General features: G+C 33.9%; 2 protein-coding genes across 5 annotated transcripts in view; one reads left to right on the top strand and one right to left on the bottom strand.

Moving 5' to 3' along the window:
• Window positions 1-1,205, bottom strand: part of ACTN2 (actinin alpha 2) — a 389,901-nt gene that overhangs the window by 332,083 nt on the left and 56,613 nt on the right. The window lies entirely within an intron of this gene.
• Window positions 1-1,205, top strand: part of ERO1B (endoplasmic reticulum oxidoreductase 1 beta) — a 38,973-nt gene that overhangs the window by 24,894 nt on the left and 12,874 nt on the right. For 2 of the 4 annotated variants that reach the window (XM_023520827.1, XM_023520828.1), the window contains exon 8: window positions 291-302. The exons of the other annotated variants lie outside the window; for them this stretch is intronic. In XM_023520827.1, coding sequence (XP_023376595.1) covers window positions 291-302 — 12 coding nt within the window. The remainder of the gene's footprint in view (window positions 1-290; window positions 303-1,205) is intronic. 4 annotated transcript variants of the gene reach the window in all.

The following is a 1,205-nucleotide window of genomic DNA, read 5'->3' as shown; positions in this document are numbered from 1 at the left end:
GGTTAAAAAAGGAGGACTTTGTATGTTTCTTAATTATTGAAACTAATGGTCTTTGTGACGATTTTTAGTTGCTTTCTGACATTTGTTGTATAAAACATGTGATAATCTTGTACTTTCCGGCTGATATTCTTATTAAGAGGTCCCATTTGCTGGATGACCTCACTAACAAAAGTTCATGGTATTATTAATGGTTTAACACACAGTAAGTTTTAATCCCATATTAAAATAAAGAGGATTAGAATCTGAACTATGTGAAACATTTTCTGAAATCTTGTCTATTTCTCTTTCAGGAGAAGATGATGGTGAGTTAAAACTCTCGTGTTTGTGTTTGTTTCAAATATAGAGAAAATGTTTTTAATGATCAAACTTTGCTCTTTCCTCTAATTCAAAAGAATTTATCTTTTTTCATAAAATGGCTACCAATGAATGGTGACAAAAAATGAATATTTAATAATATGTAGTTATCCTATATTAAAAAAGTATAAAGACCATTTTTCTTAAATGTTTAGTATAGCAACCGTGATTACATACCAACTTCCCCATTTTCTGGTTTTTATACTCTACTTGAATATGTTCTGAAGAAAAGAAGTTAACGTAGTTTGACCAGGTAATTTGTCTTGTTACTTCTTTATTTTCTTATTGACTTTGAAATTGGTAACCTCAGTTATCATTATAATACTTAATCTGGTGAATAATAATAATTATCAACAATTAGTTATTCTAGGTTACTGAATGAATATTGTTCATAAGGTGCCCCAAAAGAGCCAAAATAATTTTTTCAAACGGATATCTGTGTTCAAGGGCAGGATAGAAAGATGCATAAAACATGAAGCCTTCCCTTTAGGAGCTGCCAGTGTGTAGAAAGAATGGTGAGCACTCTACGTAGGTGATGGCAAAGTACAGACAGGTGCCAGGGCTCTTTAAAGGTGTAATAAATCCTATTTCACTGGAGCAATCTGAGAAAGCTTGCTGGAGGAGGTGACATTTGAGATGAATAATGGGGCAGATTCAGGTCAGCAGAACTGGAAAGTATGTGCTGTTTGGAGGAAATAGTATGGACCAAGGAGATGAGAAAGGAAAAATGAAGCATGTTTGGGGAGACCCTGTAAGCTAGGAAAGACTTTATATAGGGGAGCTCGACTTTCCTCTTAGCAGTTGGGGTTGAATAAACAAGTGAGATAATGATAAGTGGTCCTTAGAGGATG

This window comes from Pteropus vampyrus, unplaced genomic scaffold, assembly GCF_000151845.1.
Source record: "Pteropus vampyrus isolate Shadow unplaced genomic scaffold, Pvam_2.0 Scaffold279, whole genome shotgun sequence".
NCBI lineage: Eukaryota > Metazoa > Chordata > Mammalia > Chiroptera > Pteropodidae > Pteropus > Pteropus vampyrus.
The sequence above is the reverse complement of the archived record's forward strand: the minus strand, read 5'-3'. Positions and strand labels throughout refer to the sequence as shown.